General features: G+C 44.3%; 2 protein-coding genes across 2 annotated transcripts; both read left to right on the plus strand.

Moving 5' to 3' along the window:
- The first annotated feature begins 5793 nt into the window (after positions 1–5793).
- Positions 5794–6186, plus strand: LOC148211295 (uncharacterized). The gene has a single exon (XM_088124365.1). The coding sequence runs from the start codon at positions 5794–5796 to the stop codon at positions 6184–6186; it is 393 nt and encodes a 130-aa protein (XP_087980491.1).
- Positions 6187–14578: 8392 nt separating this feature from the next.
- Positions 14579–15770, plus strand: LOC111022906 (uncharacterized). Its single transcript, XM_022300212.2, has 3 exons — positions 14579–14687; positions 14834–15141; positions 15183–15770. Exons 1-3 carry the CDS (start codon positions 14579–14581, stop codon positions 15768–15770), a joined length of 1005 nt encoding a protein of 334 aa, XP_022155904.2.
- Positions 15771–19870: the final 4100 nt, after the last annotated feature.

Genomic DNA, 19870 nt, shown 5'->3' on the forward strand with positions numbered 1-19870 from the left:
CATAATGGTTATCGATATTTCTTAACTATTGTAGATAACTACACCCGTTATACCTTGATTTTTTTTGTTGTGTCTGATGTTCCTCGCTTTTTTACTTGTGTTGAGACAGTTTAATGCATGTATTAAATGCTTTCACTCGGAAAACACTCCTGAGTTATTATTCAAAGAATTATTTCTTTCAAAATAAGTGATTCATCAATTTTCCTGTGTTAAGCTACCTTAACATAATTTTGTAGTTGAAAGAAAGCATCAATGTAGCTCGTGCCCTTTGTTTCCAGTCTCAGGTTCCTATTACATTTTGGTGGGAATGTATTTTGATTGCTGTTTTTCTTGTCAACCAAACTCCATCCTCTGTTCTTACATGGAACTCTTCTTATTCATGTCTTTATCAAACTGAACCTGATTATGGTCCTCAAGAGTATTTGGATCATTGTGCTATGCTTCTACACTGACTACACATTGGACTAAGTTTGGGCCTAGAGCACGAGCAGCTATTTTTATTGGATATCTTTCAGGTATAAAAGGATATCGTTTATTTGATATATAACAACAACATTTTTTTTCTCTCGTGATGTCGTTTTTCATGAGGAGGTCTTCCTTTTATGGACAACTTATCTACTGATGTTTTGCTTGATCCATTTTTGGATTTTGTGTTGCCCAAAGCTATTGATTTTCAAGGAGATCTTATGCCTAGTGAGCATCATGTTATTGTTTCTGATATGCCCCATGTTTCTTCTTCTGTTGCTTCATCACATAACACTGATATTTCTGTTGTCATATCACCACTACATAATCCTACTACTATTAATGAACATAATGCTACGTCTTTGCCTACTTCTGCATCTGATGAACATAATGCTGATGTTTATCATCATTTTGATATTGGTCCTGTTATTGATAATATCTCTAATTATTCTCATAATGCTGCTGTTCGGTGTTCGACCCATATTTCTCGACCTCCATCTTATTTACGGGACTATCATTGTGGTCTTTTATCCAATTCTTCACCTATTTCATTTTCCACTAAACATCATATTCAACAGTATATTGACTATTCAAAGTTGTCTTCTTCTCATCGCTTATTTGCTTTGAATGTTTCTACTGCTCATGAGCCACATTTCTATCATGAGGCTGTTGTCCATTTGCATTGGCGAGCTGCTATGATTGATGAACTTCGTGCTATGGAGGTAAATAATACATGGACTGTTATGCCCTTATCGCCTTCTCATCATTCTATTGGTTGTCGTTGGATTTATAAATTAAATATCATTCTAATGGTACTATTGAACACTACAAGGCTCATCTGGTAACTAAAGGATATACTCTGTTTGGGGAAGAAATACACTTTAGCCACGTGGAGGATGGGAATTCGCTATTAACAGAAGAATTAGAGGAATGGGCTTATGGAGCTCCATCTCGGATCCTTCCGAGATGGGACATTCACCACTTCCTATTAAAGAATTCATTCGACATTTCCAAAAATGTGTTCGAGGTCGACTTGATCGAACCTGACACATGCAACCTCAAGTCCGACCAAGGTAACTGTCTGTCACAACCTCTGTCGGAACCTAAACCTATAAATAGAGGGTATCATTTCACCATGAGGTATTGAATTTCTCCTCGAACTTAATATTGAGTCTGAGCTGCTTACTGACTTGAGCGTCTGAGATTTTGCCCTCTTTTGCATGTCTTCCCTTCACGTTTCGAGTCGGAGCTAGGATCGGGTTCGAGCTAGATAGACGTTGTGCAAATCCTTGCCTAAACATTTTGGCGCCGTCTGTGGGGAAAGACAGTATAAGTCGTCCCAACAACTAAAGCATTTTATCCGAGATGGTGCATCCAATAGACTCCGCTAATACTGCATAACGGCGGGCCCAGAATGCGAACAATGGTGTTCAATGTGAAGTTGACGCCAAGATGACTGAAGAGAATACTAGGGCAGGGCAAGAGATGGATCCACCTCGGACGTCCACCCGCAATGCCAATATTGTCCTGCCATCAACACACCCGAGGTCGAGGTGAGACCTAGAGAAAAAACTCTCGAAGGGCCACGCCAGCCGCAGACCCTGTAGTTCTTGCAACCCTCCAGCGGGAATTAGATGACATGCATAGTCGAGTGCGCACCATGGAGGAGATGTATAATAAGATGACACGGGCGAACCAAACTGGATCTCACTCGAAGGCTCCAAGCGAAGACGACCTACCGGAGGGAGGGGAAGACCAACATCCACCCCTTCATCACAACGATCACTAGCCCGTCGCTGATAGTGTGGGAGTTGACTATAGCCTGAGAGATCATGATCTCAGAAAGCGCCTTGTCGACAAGAAGAAGAAGGCCTCACGAGTCCCTGGGATCTCCCCATCGTGTTCTAAAAAATACTCCAACTCCGACCTCAAGGCCCAATCAAAGTATACACCGTTGACACCAGAGGTCGTCATAACGAGGGAAGAGTTCGACCTAATGAAGCACAAATTCGACGAGCAAGTCGAGCCACTTAGGGCTAAGTGCGAAAGGAAAGAAAGTCATTTTGATAACGGCGAGATGGACGAATCGCCGTTCACCTCGGACATTTTGGAGGTCCTCATTCCTCCAAAGTTCAAGACGCCAGCCATGAAGCCCTACGACGGGTCTAAAGACCCAAAGGACTATGTAGAGATCTTTGAGGGCCTCATGGACTTCTAGGCAGCGTCTGGCGCCATCAAGTGTCGAGCCTTTCAGATCGCTCTCATGAGGAGCGCTCGGCTCTAGTACAAAAGGCTGCCGGTGAAGTCGATCTCGACCTACAGTCAATTGAGGTAATAGTTCATTAGTTAACTCTCTTCGCGGCATTATGACAAGAAAACAGCCACTCACTTCGCCACCATCCGGCAAAAAGAAGGCGAGACTTTAAGAGAGTACGTGACCCGCTTCCAAGAGGAACAACTTAAGGTTGCGCATTGCTTCGACGATTCGGCCATGTGCTACTTTCTTATCGGCCTGGCGAACGAGACTCTGACAATCAAACTAGGCGAGGAAGTGCCGTCAACCTTCGTTGAACTCTTGCAGAAGGCTAAGAAGGTTATAGACGGGCAAGAACTACTCAGAACCAAATAAGGTCGGACAGACAAGAGGTCCGACCAGAAAAAGCCAGGTGGCCAAGAGAATGGGAAGTCTGATTCTAAGTCTAAGGACAATGGATCATCTTCCAAAAGTTGATCTGACTAGAGGAGGTCCGACTCGGACTCCAGCCGGATGGGGCCCTATAAGAGGTACACCCCAACCACCATTCCGATCTTCGAGATTCTCACCAATATTGAAGAGAACGGTTTGGAAAAACTCTTCAAGCGACCTGATAAGCTTAGAGAAAACCCAGAGAAGCGCAACAAGGATAGGCACTGCCGTTTCCATCACGATCATGGCCATGATACCTCCAGTTGCTAGGAATTGAAGCACGAGATTGAAGACCCGATTTAAGATGGCTACTTTAAAAAATATGTAGGCAAGTCGGGCGTGAGCTCGGCAGAGAAGAAAGAAGAGAGGAAGCGTTCAAGGACGCCATCTCGGAGAGATGACCGACCTGCGGTCATAAATACCATCTTTGGCGGCCCTAGTAGGGGCCAGTCCAGGAACAAGAGGAATGAGTTGGCTAGGAAGGCTCGTTGGGAAGTCTGTACCATTCAAGAGCAGAATCCGACCTGTCATATCTCCTTCTCCGACTTCGATCTGGAGGGGGTACACTTGCCCCACAGCGATGCCATGGTGATCTTGTCACTCATAGACCATGTCCAGATCAGATGGGTGCTAGTAGATGGGGGCACTTCTGCCAACATTATATCTCTCACCACTTACCTAACACTAGGATGGACCAGGGCACAGCTGAAGAAGAGTCCAACCCCCTTAGTTGGATTTGTTGGAGAATCTGTCACCCTGGAGGGTTGCATTAATCTTCTCATCACTATCGGCCAAGGTGACACCCAAGTCGTTCAGATGGTCGAGTTCGTGGTGATATATGGCAGGTCAGCCTACAATGCCATTTTCGGATGACCTATTATCCACTCACTTCGGGCCATCCCATCGACTCTACACCAAGTTATGAAGTACTCTACGATCAACGGAGTCGGCATGATCCGAGGAGAGTAGAAAACGTCCCGAGAGTGCTATACCTCTGCATTTAAAGGGTCAGCAGTTTGCACTTTGGAAGAGCAATCAGATCTTCTAAGTCCAGCAGCCCGTCGCTCCGAGGACGAGCAGCCCAAAACCAACCAATGCGAGGTGGCTGCACCCACTGAAGAGTTAGAGCTTGTCCCTCTGCTCAGCCCAGAAAAACAGGTGAGCAGAGGCACCAAGCTAGTGGTCGCGGATAGGGAAGAACTCATCTCCTTCCTCAGGGCGAACTCAGACATGTTCGCATGGTCTCATGAGGACATGTTGGGTATAGACCCAAAGATCATGGTTCATCGCCTCAACGTTGACCCATCATTCCGATCTGTTAAGCAAACCTCCTCGTCCGATCAGCCGTGGACGATGTACGTGGATGGGTCTTCAAATGAAAAAGGGTGTGGCGTAGGTGTGCTCCTTCTCGCCCCGAACGGCATGCGTTTTGAATATGCCCTACGCTTCAACTTTCGTACCTCAAACAATAAGGTCGAGTATGAAGCCCTATTGGTCGAACTGCGCATGGCAAGAAGGCCGGGGGCCACCTTCTAATTTTCAGTGATCACAACTAATAGTGAATCAGATTAAAGAAGAGTATCAAACAAAAGATTCTCTGATGGAGAAGTATTTGGGAAAGGTCAGATCACACTTTGCTTATTTCCAGACCTACGAAATCAGACAAATCCCGAGGTCACAAAATTCCAACGCTGACGCCTTAGCCAAATTAGCGTATGCTTACGAGGCCGACTTGGCGATGTCGGTCCCGGTGGAAATATTGGACAATCCTTCTATTTTGGAGCCAGACATGATGGAGGTCGACTCCCACCTTCCGTCATGGATGAATTCGATCAAGGACTTCCTAGAGGGTAAAGTCTCAACAGACCCAATAGAAGCCAAAAAATTGACAAGGAAAGCAACTCGATACTTGCTCCGAGATGGAACACTGTATAGGCGCGGCTTTTCCTTACCTCTCCTTCAGTGTATTTCCAAAGAAGATGGAAATTACATTCTTATAGAAATTCACGAAGGTGTCTGCGGCAACCACTCAAGGGCCACGTCCCTGTCAGTGAAGGTCATTCAAAAGGGTTACTACTGGCCCACGATAGATCATGATGCAAAGGAGTTTGTGAAAACATGTGACAATTGCCAGCGCTTTGCAAATCTCGTCCACCAAACTTTCGAGCTGCTGCCTCCGATCTCAGCACCGTGGCACTTTGCGCAATGGGGAGTTGACCTTATCGGACCTTTCCCATTGGGCATGGGGCAGACCAAATATGCAGTTGTTGTCGTGGATTACTTCACCAAATCGGCCGAGGCCGAAGCACTCTCAACAATCACATAGGCTAAAGTCACGACCTTTATTTGTACTAACTTAGTCTGCCGTTTTGGTATACCCAATGCTATTGTGACGAAAATGGCAAGCAGTTTGACAACGCCAAGTTCAAAGACTTCTGCCACAAGCTCGGAATTAGCCACCTCTGCTCATCTCCAACTCACCCTAAGACTAATGAACAAGTGGAGGCGTCAACAAGATCATTAAGCGTGGCCTTAAGCTACGACTTGACGCCAGGAAAAGATGGTGGGCCGATGAGCTACCTGAAGTATTCTGGTCTTACCGAACTACGCCTCGGGAGTCTACTGGCGAAACTCATTTTTCCATGACCTTCGCGTCCGAGGCCGTAGTGCCTGTAGAAGTTGGGATGCTAAAGGAGAGAGTAGACTACTATGAGCAGGCTAGGAATGAGGAAGAGTTACTCCTCAGCCTCGACCTCATCGATGAGAAAAGGGAAGCGGCCCAGCTGGGTTTGGCTGAATACCAAAATCGAATGGCAAGGCACCACAACTCGAGGGTCCAGCCTCAGAGCTTCCAGGTCAGACACCTAGTCCTTCGCAAGGTGTTGAAGCATGTTGAGGCGTTGGAACCAAGTTGGGAGGGGCCATTTGAAGTCAAGGGCATAGTCCGACCTGGGACGTATATGCTTGCCGATCTCGAAGGAAAGTTACTCTTGCACCCATGGAATGCAGAGCATTTGAAGAGATATTGCCCTTGAAATGTTAAAATAGTCCAAAAATGAATTGGAGTTGTAAAAATTTTCAAGGGTTAATCCCAGTAAAGGACTTCATGTTATTTAATTTCATAACTCCTAAGGGTGCAAGTTCGATGTGAAACTAAATGGGGGCCAGAGGTGGATTAAAACTTAGAAAAATTTAAGCCTTTAGAACTTACGAGTTCGAGGTGAGATGTGGATTAAAACTTAGAAAAATTCGAACCTTTAGAGCTTGCGAGTTCAAGGTGAGATGTGAATTAAGGCTTATTTAAGAATTGGAAAATTCGAACCTTCAGAACTAAATTTGAACCTTCGAAACTTACGAGTTCGAAGTAAGATGTGAATCGAGACTTAGAGAGGTCAGAGCCTTTAAAGACTCGTAAATATAGAGTGTAAGGTAAAATAGAGGAGGCGAATGTGGAAGCTGAAGTGACAAGACTTAAAAGGCAGTTTAAAAAAGATGATATTATATTAATAGGTGAAATATTGGCTGAAGCTATAGACCTCGCAGCCAAGTACAAGAATTTGAAAAGATAGACAAAAGAGCAATGAAACTGGGAAAAGGTGGAGAAGCCTCAGCTGCTTCCGGGTGCGACCCGAGCTCGCCATGGGACCCAAGGATGTCCATCTCTTGGGAGCCTATCATCCTAGCCTCTTGAGAGGAATTTACACCAGCAGCTGGAATGAGAGCCTGGCAACTTCTTGGGAAGACGGATTCACATCTTCACCCTCGTTGAGCTCGGCGTCGGATTCGAGCTCCTTCAGGCATTGTTCCACAAGATCCTGAAGGTTAGGGGTCCCATGGGGACCCAAACCCCACTTCTCTGCCTACCGAAGTTTGATAGGCTCAGAATCGAGCTCGGGGGCCACTTCTTGGATTCCCTTCATAAGGAATCTAAACTCGGCATCACAAAAATCCTTGGCAAACCTGTCAAAGTCAGGATGCTGGCGGAATCTTCCTCTAAGAGAACCCCATTGCTGAGCTTGGACTCTGCCAGCTCAAGCTTGGCCTTCAGGCCCACCATCTTGGCATCTTAAGCCTTCAGCTTGCCCTCCAGGTCGTCTCAGAGGCGTTCGAGGTCGTCGTTCTGCTTCATCAGTGCGAACTTCTCCTTCTCCAGGCACTTGGCCACGGCATGCACGACCCTCAAATTTTCCAGGTGCCGAGCAGCTTTTGCTTTGGCACTTTTGAGCTCGGCCTTGTCAGCATTAGAGGTGGATTTCCACGCCTGAGCCTCAACGCGAGCCTCTTTGAGTTACCCCAGAGCAGCAGCAGCCTCCAAAGCAGCAGAGGAGGCCTCTCGCTCTTCACAGTAAGAAGGTCACGCTCCTCTAGCTCGGCTTTCACCATGATGGGCATCTGGCAAGCCGCAGCATGAGCCTACGGGCATGGGCAAAGAAAATCAAAATGATAATACGAAATGTAAATCCATAAATGCACAAGAAAGTAAGCGAGGCCCCACCTCGACAGTATAGTCCAACAGGCGTTGAATGGCTGAACCTAGGAGCGCTGACAAACTTGGAAGCCCTCCTCCAGCAGAAGTCGAAGCATGAGCCTGACATCTCTATAGCCTTTTTCCTTCACCCCTGCACTAGACGGCTCTACCTTGAACCTCATCTCGATGTCAGAGGTACCGCCCATCCCAGCCTTAGGGTCGTCAACCAAGTCTCCAAAAGGACTGACTTGCCCCCCAGTCCGCACTTCTCTTACCTCATCCTCGGAGTGGCGAGTTTTACGCTTCTTCTTCTTCTTGGACTTCCTTGGGGAAGCCTTCCTCTGAATCTCCCTAAGAGGAGAAACTTCAAGGATCACGTGATCCTGAGAGGCTCCAGCCGCGGTCGCCTCCCGTGTCGGAGTAGCTTCACGGCCGACCTCAATCACCTCGATCTCGATGAGAAGGTCAGTGACAGTAGGGCAAGGTGCCCCCTAGCTTTTAGAAGTCTGCCCAGTGCGTGGGCGCTTGCACCGAACATCCTAGGAGAAACCACAAACCATCCTAGGAGAAACAATGGTGAGTTAACCACAAGGTACGAAAAGCATCCAAAAGCAACTGACCTAGTTCAGAGTTTGGTCTCCGAGCTTTGGGTGGAGATAGAAGAGGATTTTAGTCGAGCAGTCCGGAGGAAAGAAGGAGCTTATCAGTCATAAGTGTGCCAATCTGCTTGCTACTCTTGAATCTGCCTTTAAAAAACTTTAGAGCGTTGAAGGTCGGCTCGGAAAGTTGAGGGATCGGCCTTATAGCGACTAAAATTGGTAAAGTTTTGGGTTAAAACAATGCAGAGAAATAAAGAAAAGCAAGTAAAGACTCTACTCCTTACCTAAGTTCCCAAATCTATAGGGGACGTTGAAAAAAGGTAGGTTAGACTCGTTCCTGGCCAGCCACGCGCCAGAGGCGAAGAATCACTTTTCAACCCACTTCTTTATGGAGTTTGGACCCTTTAGGATGCCTCCTACGCCTTTCCTGGCATATAGGTAGTATCTTCCAGGCTTCCTAGAGATTCGTTTAACCTCGAAGCAAGCTAAAAGCTGGTCGACTCCGAGGAGGTCCAGGTCGTCCACTTCCCTACATCTAAGCCAGAATAAAATGGCTAAACCAAAAATGACTCCCCATCCATTGGGGGCAACCTAAGCAGGCGTTAATCCAGTTCGGAATAGGAATTCATGCACTAAAGTGTGAACAGGAAGGCGAAAACCATATTCGAACATTTTTAGGTAAAGGGTCACACACCCTTCAGGCGGGTTATCAGCTCGTTTCTCTTCCTTGGGAAGCCTAAGAAGGATGTCGTCTGGAATACAATACCTCCTATGCAGAGGGTCGACATAGTTCTCAGGCATTTGGAAAGGATATTCTAAATCTAGACCCGAGGTCGAGGTGTCACTATCATCTCCCTCATCTTCCGAGAACCTAAAGTTATCTATTTCTTCTTCTAATTCGGAGTCTAACCTACTAGCAAACTCCTCTACGGAATCGGCCCTCCCGGGCGAAGGGCCCTGATTCTGAGCTGCCTCGCTAGACGAACTACTATTACTTGAGCTTGAGAAACTAGAAGACACCGACATGACTTTTAAAGTAAGAGGAAAAGAAAACTTGAAGAGAAGGAATGAGACTGACCTAAAGATTCCGATCAGATGAGTTCGGACTCCAAGATTTCAGATAGCGTAAAAAATGGAAACAGATCCTTGGGGGTATTTATAGTAACCAAAAATTCAATTTCAGCCGCATATGTGTTCCCAAATTGGATGTCTTAGATCGGAAGAAGACTGAACGTCAGTGGTAATCAAGTGCCCGCCGATCGACGGTTCCGTTTTCGAGATTTCCCAATCGTAACATTTATTTTATCGGCTCTAGAAGTCACCACGTGAATCAGTTTCCAACCCGAACCGAGTATATTGGGTCAGTTCACTTTAAGTAAAATCTGATGTAACGACCCAGAATTTCCCACACACTTCTAGGTCACGTTAACTACCCAACTAACTAAACTTAACCCCAAATATGTCATCCCAACTCCCTATGCAACAAATATATAAAATCAAGTTCCACTTCAAATCAATTCAACAATAAATCAATTTCATAGAATATCAATCAACAACACTCGTGGACCACCTCACGAGGCAATTTTATTATTCAAACTAGGCAAAACTCAATGAATGGAAGAAAACTAAAATAGGCACCTATCCCGAAATAAAATCAACAACAAGTGGGAACCTCCCAATTATTCAAATACGAACAAATAGTTTATTGACCATAACATAAGGTATTAACTAATAGCTTAAGCTAAGCAAGAGTGACTAAGCAGTCTATGGTCCTCGCTCGTCATGTCTTCTCCATTCATCACCATGGTCGCCAACGAGTCCTTCACCTGAAACAATAATTGTAGATGGAGGGTGAGTATATAAAATATACTCCGTAAGTAGCCCTCACCAACAACACATACACATCATGCTCAACAAAAATCATGGAACATTCATAGTCATGCTGTTCAACACATTAAGCATTCAAACATAGGCACATTCTATAAAATCCGGTGACAACCACAACCAGGAACACATTAACTACCAACCTCTAGTCTCCCTAACATATCAAGTACCTATACGCTTATCACGGCTATCCTAGCCTTCCACAGTTAACTCCTTCGAGTAGAGTCGGCCCCTGACCATTTTTACCCAGAGCCCCGACACTGCTGCATCGGCCCTCGACCATTTTTACCCGAGGCCCCGATGACTTCACCATCTATTGACCCTTGACCATTTATACCCAAGGCCCCAATAGCCTTCCTTCCAAAGGACTCCTCGTATCGACCCTCGACCGTTTTACCCGAGGCCTCGATACTCAATTAGTGACGTATCAGCCCCAGCCATTTATACCCGAGGCCCTGACACTCACTTATTCATTCCCTCTAAGAATCCAACTCTCACCAGAGTCTTACTATATACTTTCTTAAGCCACTACCCCTGCATCTTTCAACTCACAAATACAATTCAGCATGCTTCTACAACATAAACAACTTTCTAGTAATGAGATAATAACGCAGTCATGCTTAATATCCAACATCAATATTTAACAAGCATTACTAAATATAATAACTCACAAAACAAGCCGAACAATTCATGCATATCCAGGCAACCAACATTACCACAGCAATGCTCAACCGTTTAGCAAGGTAGAAATCTCACCATTTTCATCGACAAATATCCAACACTACTCCAAGTATATCGACTAACACAACGAAAGTTATTTAGCGCAATGACGTAACAAAATTACTGTTAAACGCCACAAAACCAGCACATTAGAGACCATTTAACACACATTAACACACGCACACGCCCCTTGTCTACTTACCCACAACCACGCCCTTAAGTTTTACGTCGACCTCACACCTAAGCACTAAAACAGAAAAATATAGCAAGTTACGTACACTATTTAGCCTTCGAAATCAATTCTAAAAGGGTTCAAATGACTCATTACCACCAAAATCGACTTCGTATAGGTGTGGGTCACCTAGATCTAGCTCGCAAGGTGTGGGTAGCCTAAATCGAGCTTCGAACGTCCGTAGGCTTGCTGTTTCGATGCCAAAAGCGATGGGCAATGCTGGTTTGAGTCTAAATAGGAGTGGGTACCGCGAATCGAACTCCGGACAGGTGTGGGTAAGCGTCTAAAGTCGTCGAGGGGAAGCAAAGGCCACAGATCGGGGCTGTGGGTGGTCGTCGGAGCGCGCACGGCCAAGGGCAGCCGTCGGAACGCCGCAGAAACGGCACTGCCACCGCAGACTGAAGGTGCGCCGCTGCTGCCATCGACGACTGCTGAAGGAGCGTCGCCGCTGCTGCTGTTCGATCCGAAGGAGCGTCGCCGCTGTGAGAACGTAATACCCACGCCAGAAAACGCAGCAAAGCAGCAAGAAGATGACTGCTGCCCCACCGCGACGCCACCGTGCCCGCTGCTGTGACGAACTCGCCGCCATGAGGTATGGTCGCCGGTGAGGGAAAGTGGACTGGGGGGGCAGCTACTATCAACGTGAAGGAGAAGGAAGGAGAAGATGGAACTTAGGGTTTTTCCCTTTTTTTTCTTTCTTTTTGTTTTAAAACCAACCCAACCCAAAAGCCCAACATATCTAAGCCCAAGAGGAGAAAGAAATCCATTCCATCTTAAAACAAGACCCACTACACGAAGTCCGGTGAATATAAATTTAATTGGAGTTTAGAGCCCGATGAATATGTATAAATTTAATGAACAATTAATTTAGAAATTAAATGAAAAATCTCCTAATTCGAGACCAACTAACCTGAGGGACTCGGGGCGTTACATACAATCACAATCGAAATCAAATGGAGCCGAGATTTTTTTTGTTCGGTTCTATTATAATCGAAAATAATAGGGTTCCCTACCATTGTCTAAAGCGCCACCCACTACGATTCACAACATAGCATAGTAACCACCCTCTCTCACGATTCACTTCCCAGCAACGCACTCCCCTCCCCTCCCCCCCCCCCGATTCACAACCCAACAGCGAAAACGCTCTCCACCAACGACGACGACATACCTCTCCAACAACGTGTAGGATTTCTTTACCTTTGGCTCTCTCTGCTTTTCGTTCCAAAGCCAACGACATATTCTTCCTCTCTTTCTTACTTTCTTTTATGCTTCTTCTCAATGAAGTTCAACAACAAAACTCACAATTTATTTTCACTCAATTTGTGTTCCATTGAGAGCAGATCCACCTCAACTATTTTCAAAGATCTTCAAAAATTTTGGGCTGAATTATTTCAGTTTGAAATTCGAGGTTTAAATAGAATTAGGTTCTTTTGTTCGATTTCTTAAATTTAGGAGATATGGTGAAGTTGATGAAGTGGCAGCCACAAGTACGAAATCTAATGATTTTGGAGTGGTGGGTTTAGATGAGGTGGTTTTGTGAAAAAAAAAGGGTTAGAAAAACAGGAAAAAAAAGAGAATTTGTAGTAGGTGTCCCTATTTGTCACTTGCTTTTGAAAAACGGCCATAGGGTTTTTGTTAATAAAAAATGTCCATTTCGATTTTTCCAACTATTTTACAGGTTTGATTTTGACCATCTTATCCTTTCTATTTAGTTATTAGTTTCAAAATCAAAATAATACTTTTCCTCCTACATTCTCAAATTTGTTTCTCGTTATATTATCTCTATTTTCCTACATTTTATCTGGGAAATTGATTCATATGACCCTCTCAAGTTTCCAATGTGCTCAAATAACCCACCCCTCAAAAATTATTTTGAATGACCCAAATCATTTTTTTCAGAATTGTCAGTGGAAGTAAATGTACCCAACTACCCCTCAATTGAAGCGTCAATTCTCGGGCTGAAACGCGATTTTCCCGACCGAAAGTGTGAACATGATAATGTAATGCAATGAATTTTCTGGTGAAATCGCATTTTTCCCGCCCGGAAACTGGCTAAAAATGCTAATTTTGGGTTGTTTATGGGTGAGAATTGGCGAGAAATTAGGTTGACTTACAATGAATTTCCTGTCGTTAACTACTATTATTTCGCCCAAAAATTTAAGGTTTTCCAATTAATTCAAACAACCAACTCTCATCTGTGCACTTCAGCAAACCAGTCTTCTTCATCTGTGCACTCGGTACTCAGCTTTGCAGATAACAAAAAGAATATTGTATATTGAAAGTAACTCTTCCATCTGACCACGCAGTTTGTTTGTAGCTGAGTAAGATTTCTACACGAACGAGGTAGGTAAAATGTCCTTTACAAAGAATGATCATTTTTCGTCTTTTTCATCTCTGAAGTCGCATATTTATATGTCTTCCCTTTTGTTTTTTTTTTGTTTATTTAGAAACGTTTCAGTGCTTTTTTGTGGTTTTTATTCTTCCTTTAAGAACCACACGTTTGAGACATGTACTGTTTGTATTTTTCCATGATTCTTGGGCGAAGTTAGAGTTATTCACGGCCGAAAATGACCATATAATATGAGTTTCGGGTGAGAATCATATTGTATACAGGGCATCAATTCTCGCCTGAAAAACAATAACTTCCGCTCGAGAATTTCGAAAATTTAGAATTTTGAATGCTTCTCTTTTCCCATGCAGGATGCCTTGCCTATTTGTTAGCTATGATGGTAGTTGGAATGAGTCACAATTTATATATGAAGGTGGAATTATGGGGGGTTTGTATGTGGATGACTGTATAACTTATGAGAAGCTCCTTAATGCTATTTTCAGCCTTACTCGAATAGATCTGAACCGGTTCAAAATCTTAATACACTGTGTATATAAGTTCAATCTGCAGTACCAGGTTCCAAATTATTAAATCTTTGATGACCATAGCCTTAGCTTTTTTTTAAAAGGCCCTCCACATCCCTCCGAAGTCCCATTGTATGTATCTGTCATATCGAAAGAAATACGTGGTAGTGGAAGTAGTTCATTGAATCGTAATATTCCAGAAGCAGAAGCATTCCAATCATTTTCCCACCAGTTAGGGTAGACCACGTTCTGTATTATGCGTCATCGCTTCCTTTTGATTCCACGCTCTGAGGCCCATCATGTTATATCTCATCAATGACGTCGCTGACGGATAATGTAGTCTCGTGTAACTTGGGTGACGATGAAACAAACTATTGCGGTCAATGAGACGATAACGATGAGAACGACGTGGACTACGAGTACGAGGCCGATGATGTTGATTTCGACAACGAGGAAGAAGTAGACCCAGTGGATGTAGTCGATCCATCATTGGACACCTCGACCGAAGTGCATGTGGCAGTACGAATGCACCGTCCGCAACCGGTCAAGCTTCTTGCTCAAAGGAAATTATTAGGACAGGTGATGAAGTTTGTTCGTCAACGGAGGACATTGTGGTAGGGAGTACTTTTCGATCGAAAGAAGATTTGCAGTTCAAACTCTCGGTGTACGCAATGAAGATGAATTTTGAATATCGCGTCAAGGAGTCGACAAGAAGTTTGTACACTATCGGATGCACTAAGGATGGGTGCAAATGGAGCTTACGTGCAAGGAAAATTAAAGGTTCAGATACTTTTCTTATCTCTACATTCTATGAGGTGCACAGTTGCACTCATGAGGTAATGAAACATGACCACCAGCAAGCTCAAAGTCGTGTGGTGGGTCAGATTATAAAGTCCACCTTTGAGGATGTAAGTTGTCGTATACAGCGAAGGATATTGTTAATGACATGCGAAAAAATTACGACGTTAACATTCGATATGAAAAGGCGTGGCGTGCGAAAGAGAGAGCTTTGGAACTACTAATGAGATCGCCGAAGAAGTCGTACACTCTTTTGCATAAGTACAGTGAGGCATTGAAATCAATGAACCCGGACACAGTATTTTCATTGAAGTTTGAGGATGATAAATATTTCCAATATGCGTTCATGGCCCTAGGCTACTCTATCCGAGGGTTTAGAAGTTGCGTTCGCACCGTACTTGTCATCAACGGTGCACATCTTAAGGGAAAAATAAAGGTATCATATTGATAGCTTCCTCTATTGATGGTAATAATCAGATATATCCACTTGCATTTGGAATCGTAGATAGGGAAACAAACAAGTTATGGACTTGGTTATTGGAGCGGGTGAAAAGTTGTATTAGAGACGTTGAAGGATTGGTGTTCGTGTCTGACCGGCAGCGAACCATTAATAACTCTGTAACTTCTGTCTTCCCCACTGTTGAACTCGTCAGTTGCATGCATCACGTGCAAATGAACTTGAATAATGAGTTCAAGATTAGGAGCGAATGTGTGGAATGGCTATACCTCCTAACAGCTAAGGCATTCAAGAAGTCTACCTTCAGGTATTATTGGAATCAGCTTGCGGGATTCCCAGAAGTGCAAAAGTACTTGGAGGCATTAGGGTTCGATAAATGGTCACGTGCATATCAACCTGGGTTGAGGTACAATCAGATGACAACTAACATTGCAGAGTCCATGAATGCAGTTCTAGTGCACGCACGATATTTGTCTGTCACTGCACTATTAGAACATTGTAAGGCTCTTCTGCAACGATGGTTTTACGAGCGGCGGACGTATGCATCGACCAGAGCATCCATTCTTACTGATTATGCTAAGAGGATTGTTAAGGGTGCAGTGGAGTAGGCCCGACGACATACGATTAGACCGATTGATAATTATAAGTACGAGGTACACAATGATAGCAGCAAAGTGCGTGTCAACCTAAACAGTAAGAGGGTTATCTTGACGTAGGTCTGCTTCTGACCTAGATAACCTTAAGTTAAATGGAATCTCTATCGTCCTGCTTCTGCTTTGTACGTGTAAGCAGTTTGACTACTACCAGATCTCGTGCTCCCACGCTGTCGTTGCCGCCATGCATCGTAATGTTAGTATATACACGCTGTGTTTGCCCATGTATAAATTAGAAACGCTTCTTAACGCGTACGCCGAACCAATCTACCCATTGGGTGATAAGGAAGACTGGCCTTTACCCGACAACTTTGTTGAGTACACCATCGAGCCTCCAAAGTTCGTTGCGAGAGTTGGAAGACGACAAACAGTATGGATACCTTCAGCAGGCGAGCCTCAACAGATACATAAATGCAGCAAGTGTGGAATGCAAGGTCACAATAGGAAAACTTGCCGCAAACCATTATGAACAATCGAGTCTTAGTTTGATGTATGACTTACTTATATCCACATATTTTCTTTCTTGTGTACTGGAAACTGATCATCATATATTTGGGCGAAATGTTGATAAAATTTTGCCTTACTTAAACGATTTCGAGAGGCCATGAATGTAGTTCTTCGGGGGGATGTTGATATTCTTGCCCGTGAAATACTTCAGAGAACAGCTTCTAAGTCGATGAAAAAATTTTCGGGTGAAATGGTCATATTCTCGCCCGAGAAATATTTCAATGACTTCAATTGCACTTACTGAAATATTTCAGTGATTTCCATACTTGGTTGTTTTTGGGTGGAATATGAATAGTCGATGTTGTATTGTTGGATTGCAAAATTGGCTTGCACAATTAGTTCGTTTTATGTATCAAATTGTCTTTTTAACACACTTGTCTTATACGAAGCAAGATAAGTAGTTTGTAAGAATTAGGTAATAAAATGATGTCATAGTACTAATAAGTGAATTGGATTCAAAATATAGATCGGTTTGTCCACATTTCTATGGCTAATTTCTCCGTAAAGAAACTAATGTTGTCCTGAGTTAAGCTGGCCATATTTGACCCTGTTACATCATACTCAAAGTATTTAATGCAAAACATCCCGCAATCATCGGACCCGCTTTGCTGGGGCGTGGACGTTACCTGACGACCGCGCCATGGTTATTCGGTAGTGTCGGCCTCAGTACCTGAACACCGGCCCTATGTATCAAAACTGGTAGGACAACGGCCATCAGCCTCAACTCGGACTACAGAGCTAGAAAGGGTGTCATCAACCTCATCGAATCCCATACGATGATTTCACCCTCCTGCAAATTGATGTGTAGCATAATCCAATGGTTCCCACGGATGTTATATGGTAGGTAAACAACATCCATATCAAGCCATCGTGTCTGATAATCGGTGTGCATCCTGCCCATGTAGCTCATGATGGTCTTACACTTGCCAGCCCAATCGTATTCCGCTGCAACTCTCGCAAGTACTGCGTTCGGGGCCGTCATGCGTTGATATAGTCCATCTGTTCGTCGAAAAAAGTTCTACAACGAATAAAAAATTTTGGTTAGCACATGAATTTGTACGTACGATCAGAGTATGAGATATATATATATATATATTACGTACCGCAAAGACGATGTCACCGGTGGTGAATCTTTGACAACACAAGTCCTGTCGTTGCTCGAGTTTATTCCACGTGAACATGAACAACGAATCAATCACCTATATAAGTTACTGTTGTTAGAAAAAAAAATAAATAACAGTACAACACATATTTAGGGTTTCGAACCCGTACCTCACTCGTCATCCACTGATAAGGTCACAGAACCATGTCTTTCCCCGATCACTGTAACATGATTTGCGAGTGGCGCGGTCGGTGTTAGGGTTCGCCATCCAAGCATGAAACTTTTAGACTTGTTCAGGGGGACGTGGATTAGTGGGTCATATCACATTACTTTATTTCGCTTCCCGTCGACCATGACATTGAACGACCCCCGAAGCTTCCATGGGAGCTTCCTCTTCCGAGACCCCCGCCAAGGTTTCTGGCGTTCAACGAGCTGCGACAGCACACATACCTCATCCAGGTTCGGATCTGACGTCGATTTATGCTTAGCATTCAGAGATTTTGCTTCTCCCGGCCCTTTCGCATTAGAGTTCGTGAAATCCTCGACGTATTCGTCCTGGATAAATTATGTTAGCAGATAAAATCTTATGTTTAGAGGTAAAAAGTCAAAAATAAATACCTCGTCATCCATAGATGACTCTAATGGATGCGAATCAATCATAATATGGTCCACCGGTCTGCTCTAAATAGGAGCCTCCTCGAGAGGGGCAGCCTCTCAACGTGTATGTAGACCGGTCTCCACACGCTCTTTTCGCATGTCCTCTGTATCCATGTCTTCCTTGTGCGACAAGGCAGGTGGATGCTTTTGAAACAGGGCACAGTAACCTTCGTCAGACCATGGTTACGATCGAATTTGAACTTATGGATTACGAATACATACCTCGCGTTCTGGTTCAGCCTGCCGTTTGGTCGGACGTCCGGTGCACGTTCACATTGGGGATCGATAATCATGTCATCTGTGCCGTCTCCGTCCTTATGAGATGGTGTAGAATCATCACCACCCTTAGGACCATCACCTCGACCACAATCGGTGTCAGTGGGTTCACCACTAGGTTCGCTAGTGGGTCCTTCGCTAGGTCCGCCACTGAGTGCATCACTCGAACCATCTCCTGGCCTAGTACCATCACGGCTGCTGCCTTTTCTCATGTCATTCGGGTCGACAGGTAAACTCTATACAATGGAGGATAAGTTAGTTCTCACTATATGAAAACGGCATCGTAGTTATTATAAGTGAAGACTGTTATTACCTTCGTGATTCTTCGCAAGAACTTTCGGATGGATTTTACTTCAATCTTAATACCTCCAAACCCATCGTCCATGCGTTTGTCCATGCGCTTCAAAAGTTTCTCAACTTTCCGCAGACGCACACTGGACATGCGTACCTTCTTACCACGTCCATTCTCCTCCTTCTCCTTACCTCTACATGAACGTCTTCTCTAACACCTTCGTCGATGTTCGCTCCTTGTCCCCCGTCATCCTTCTCTGGTCCTACACGTGCACTTGATGGTTCAGCAGCATCGTTCTCGCGCGGGACTTCGTCCTCATTTTCGGGCTCGGGTGGTTCGAACATCCTATTTAGGAAGGTCGTCTCAGCATCCGTTGCTTCTATTGATCGAGTTCTTCCCTACAGCAATGGTAATGAACGTATTGGCATAAATATGAAACTTGAAGAAAGTTATAAGTATAAACAAGATTGAACTTACTGTGCTAGATCAGAAAATCTCTCTGTCCAGCACATGCCATGCAGTTGAATGGTCGCACCTCCACCGAAGAATTCGTGGCACGGCATCCAAATTTACCTTATTGGCCACATGCCCAGATAAGGAAGATATAGTCTCGTAGGCCCACACCTGTAAGTATAAGTGGTGGACGTTATTGACAAGTTCAAAGGAACGAAAACTGGAAACAAATATCTAGGCTCATACCTGGAACGCCCAAGAGAAACGGTAGAGACTGTATGATTTCCTAAACCCGCCATCCTTCTACCTCTTCGTCGGGCCACGCTTCAGACTATATATAGTCTTATCAAAGGATAGCATCCCCCCAGTCGTGGTTGCAGCACGTTTTCCAATCATCGACTATTCCCAGCAATGTATAGTCGTACTTTAGGGTCCTTTCTCTCCCCAATAGAACTAACTCTACTAAGTAAACAATAGATACCTTGACCGCGTCGAAGTCATCCTCGAACCGTGCGGCTAAATAAATATTCTCAAATTCACTCAACAGAACGTCGTTGCTATCATTAAAGTAAAGAGACCTAAGTCTGTGGGGAGATGTGTCTTTTCTAACTGGACTCCTATCATACTTAAGCCCAGAAATAATGTCAAACTCCCTCCGCCCAAATGACACCTTACTCCCAAACTTAAAACTAATGGTGTCAAGTGTACTATCCTCGATCTCCCTAAGTAGGATGTTATGTATCAATGACCCGTTAAATACGAGGTCCA

This window comes from Momordica charantia (assembly GCF_013281855.1).
Source record: "Momordica charantia cultivar OHB3-1 chromosome 5 unlocalized genomic scaffold, Mcharantia_2.0 BLBB01000005.1, whole genome shotgun sequence".
Taxonomy (NCBI): Eukaryota; Viridiplantae; Streptophyta; class Magnoliopsida; order Cucurbitales; family Cucurbitaceae; genus Momordica; species Momordica charantia.

What these genes read in the sequence shown, in the direction of transcription:
- LOC111022906 (XM_022300212.2), top strand. Translation starts at nt 14,579, where the DNA reads ATGAAGATGAATTTTGAATATCGCGTCAAGGAGTCGACAAGAAGTTTG. An exon ending in ACGTGCAAGGAAAATTAAAG is followed by an intron (nt 14,688 to 14,833) that starts GTTCAGATACTT and finishes TGTCGTATACAG; the next exon opens with CGAAGGATATTGTTAATGAC. An exon ending in ATCTTAAGGGAAAAATAAAG is followed by an intron (nt 15,142 to 15,182) that starts GTATCATATTGA and finishes GGTAATAATCAG; the next exon opens with ATATATCCACTTGCATTTGG.
- LOC148211295 (XM_088124365.1), top strand. Translation starts at nt 5,794, where the DNA reads ATGACCTTCGCGTCCGAGGCCGTAGTGCCTGTAGAAGTTGGGATGCTA.